The sequence below is a fragment of the Lottia gigantea genome (assembly GCF_000327385.1).
Source record: "Lottia gigantea unplaced genomic scaffold LOTGIsca_1084, whole genome shotgun sequence".
Taxonomy (NCBI): Eukaryota; Metazoa; Mollusca; class Gastropoda; family Lottiidae; genus Lottia; species Lottia gigantea.
Window position 1 is genome coordinate 7,399 of NW_008706966.1, and position 2,654 is coordinate 10,052.

General features: G+C 33.4%; 1 protein-coding gene across 1 annotated transcript; it reads left to right on the forward strand.

Annotated features, from left to right (window-relative positions):
- Positions 1-359: 359 nt before the first annotated feature.
- On the forward strand, positions 360-2,011 carry LOTGIDRAFT_176361 (hypothetical protein; the record flags this gene model as incomplete). The annotated part of the gene is made up of 2 exons (XM_009046920.1): positions 360-710; positions 1,331-2,011. The coding sequence occupies 2 exons, from the start codon at positions 360-362 to the stop codon at positions 2,009-2,011; spliced, it is 1,032 nt and encodes a 343-aa protein (XP_009045168.1).
- Positions 2,012-2,654: the final 643 nt, after the last annotated feature.

Sequence of the window (2,654 nt, forward strand, 5' to 3'; positions counted from 1 at the left end):
TGGGCCAAGGAATTGAACGTCTCGCCGTTTTATTATTGCATGCGAGATGAAATTGATGAACTGAAATACAAGAAAGGTAAATTTTACGCCATCACAAACATTCACACGTCGGATCAAAAAGGAGTTCATCACTCTGCTCTACACAAAGATTCTTTGAATAACTTTTATTTCTTTGATTCTTTCGGTCTAGAACCGACAGAAGAGATAACGAAATTGACTAGCAAACCAATTAAATGTTCTACGTTTCAAATTCAAATGCCAGGACAAAAGCTGTGTGGACAGCTGTCGCTTTGGGTTTTATATCGGTTGAGTTTGGGAGAAAAGTTTGAAGAAATTATAATAGATTTAACTCAATAAAAATGGCAAACAAGTTTGGATTAGGGTCTTTACCTCTAGAATCTAAAAATCCCATGACGACGTTTATAAACAAAGCGAAACCTTTTTTCGTGGATCAAATCGGAGACACCTTACAAGGGGATATCGATATGAACAATTTCAAAATAACTAATTTAAAGTTTCCAGGTAACGATAACGATGCCGTTAACAAGAAATATTTACTGGATCAAATTCAAATAGATAAGGACCATGTTGAAAATAGAATAACTGACGTGAAAAGATACCTCAGACGAAATATTAAAAATCTTGTGGACGAACCCAAACTACAACAAGAGTTAACGAGTTTGAAACGTCTTATTCAAGAGGATAAACAAGTCAGTTGCAAAATTTAATATCTAAATTAGACGATAAGATTACGAAGGTAAAAATAGACGTCCAACGTTTAATAGATAACCCATATGTAAACGAGGATAGATTGAAACGAAAACTAACCGCTTTGGAAAGAAAACTTGGCGAATTGCTAGCAGAACTAGACAAGACCGTGGACAAAACCGAGTTACAAAATTCAGTATCCAAATTGAACGAAAAGATCGCGAAGCAAAAATCAGATATAATTCAAGATATAATTAACACATTTCCCATTGACAAAGATACGTTGAAACGACAATTGACTGCTTTGGATACTACAATCACGGGCGAATTAGAAAAAGAAGTGGGTGTGATTAAAAACTTTCTTCAAAATAAATTTCGAGATGATATGAAAAATTATATTAAAGAACAGGTGCTATTGTCACGGACAAGTCGTATTATTTCAATCTTCCATTCGAAAGTGACACTGTCATCGATGGAAAAGACCAAAGTTATAAATCAAACAAATACGGATTCAAAGCAGAAATAAAAGTGGGTTCTCGCGTAGACGGAGAACCTAAAAACGTATTCGATATCGGCGAAATGCAAGGGTTTACTTTTCAAGGTAATTGTCTGATTCAAATAGTTTCCTATGAAGGTTAAAGTCAATAAAGTAGTCTTCAAACAAACCGGTAAGGTCGTCAAACATATTTCATTATTCAATGATGGTAATTTGGAAGAGAATATACGTTTGATTGATAAAAGGGATCAGGAAATTGAAACGAAAAATGGTAAATATGTAGACACCTTTAAAATGGAAGTAGAAAATGATAAGGATAACATTGGAATCAAAGATTTAGTTATGATATTGGAGACGGAAAATCCACCATCAACCAACATGATCAAAATTCCACCATCATTTATAATACCCGCACACATACCCGGACCAATAGAATCGAGCAGTCATGAGTTTTTACGAACAACAGACTTTGAATACGTAAAACTGTATTTCGCTTTAGGTGAAAAATACACCTCGATCGATGTTCATAAAAGTCAACAAGAAAGAGAGTTTATAGTACATTTATCGTTTGCCGAAGACTCCATCCTTGAAGGTGGTGGTTTTATTTTTAGTGCCAAGATAAACATCGAAAAAGAAAAAATAAAATATTCCTATCATCTTAAAGAGGACCATATGAAAAAAGAAATGTCGTTAGTACGCGTAAATGTTGTTACTTTTAATACCCGAAAATATAATAATGCTAGGCCAAACAAGCACGCTCTTTACGATAATCCGTGGTTCTATTTATCGAAAATTCACCTAATTTAACGACTTAAAAAATGGAACTCGAAAGCAGACAATACATGATAGACAAACAAGAAGAGTTAAAAATAAAGTTAAGACAGTACAATTCATGCAGGAAAACATGGAGTAGAATCGATTCTGTTTTCAAAACAGCGAGTGTAGTTCTAACGATACTTGCAACGGCCGTGACTGGTGGATTAATGGTTCCTGTACTTGTCCCAACTGTATTAGCCACAATTACTGCTATTCAAACTTCATCTTGTGGCTTGATTGCTATAGGTTTCACGAGCAAAAAGAAAGCTCATTATTAAAAGAAAACGGATATCTTGAATATGTATCTTAATCAATTGTACATCTTTTTCGAAAGATCGAGAGAAGACAAGAACATAACAGTTGAAGAATTAGAAGAATTCAATGAAATTTTGGACAAATTCCATACAGAAATATCAGCGGTCAAAATAAAGAAATAATCAAAAATATATACTTACAAAAATATGAATAAAATCGAACTTGATGAAACATTGATAGAAAACGTCCTATTTTCCGATGTTATCAAGGCTGTTTCCAATAAATTTAAAACATTCAAAGGACAAATTAAAATAGATGGAGAGATCTGATGCTTCCGATTGGTATTTTACAGGAAATATTTAATTTTAATGAAAGACAA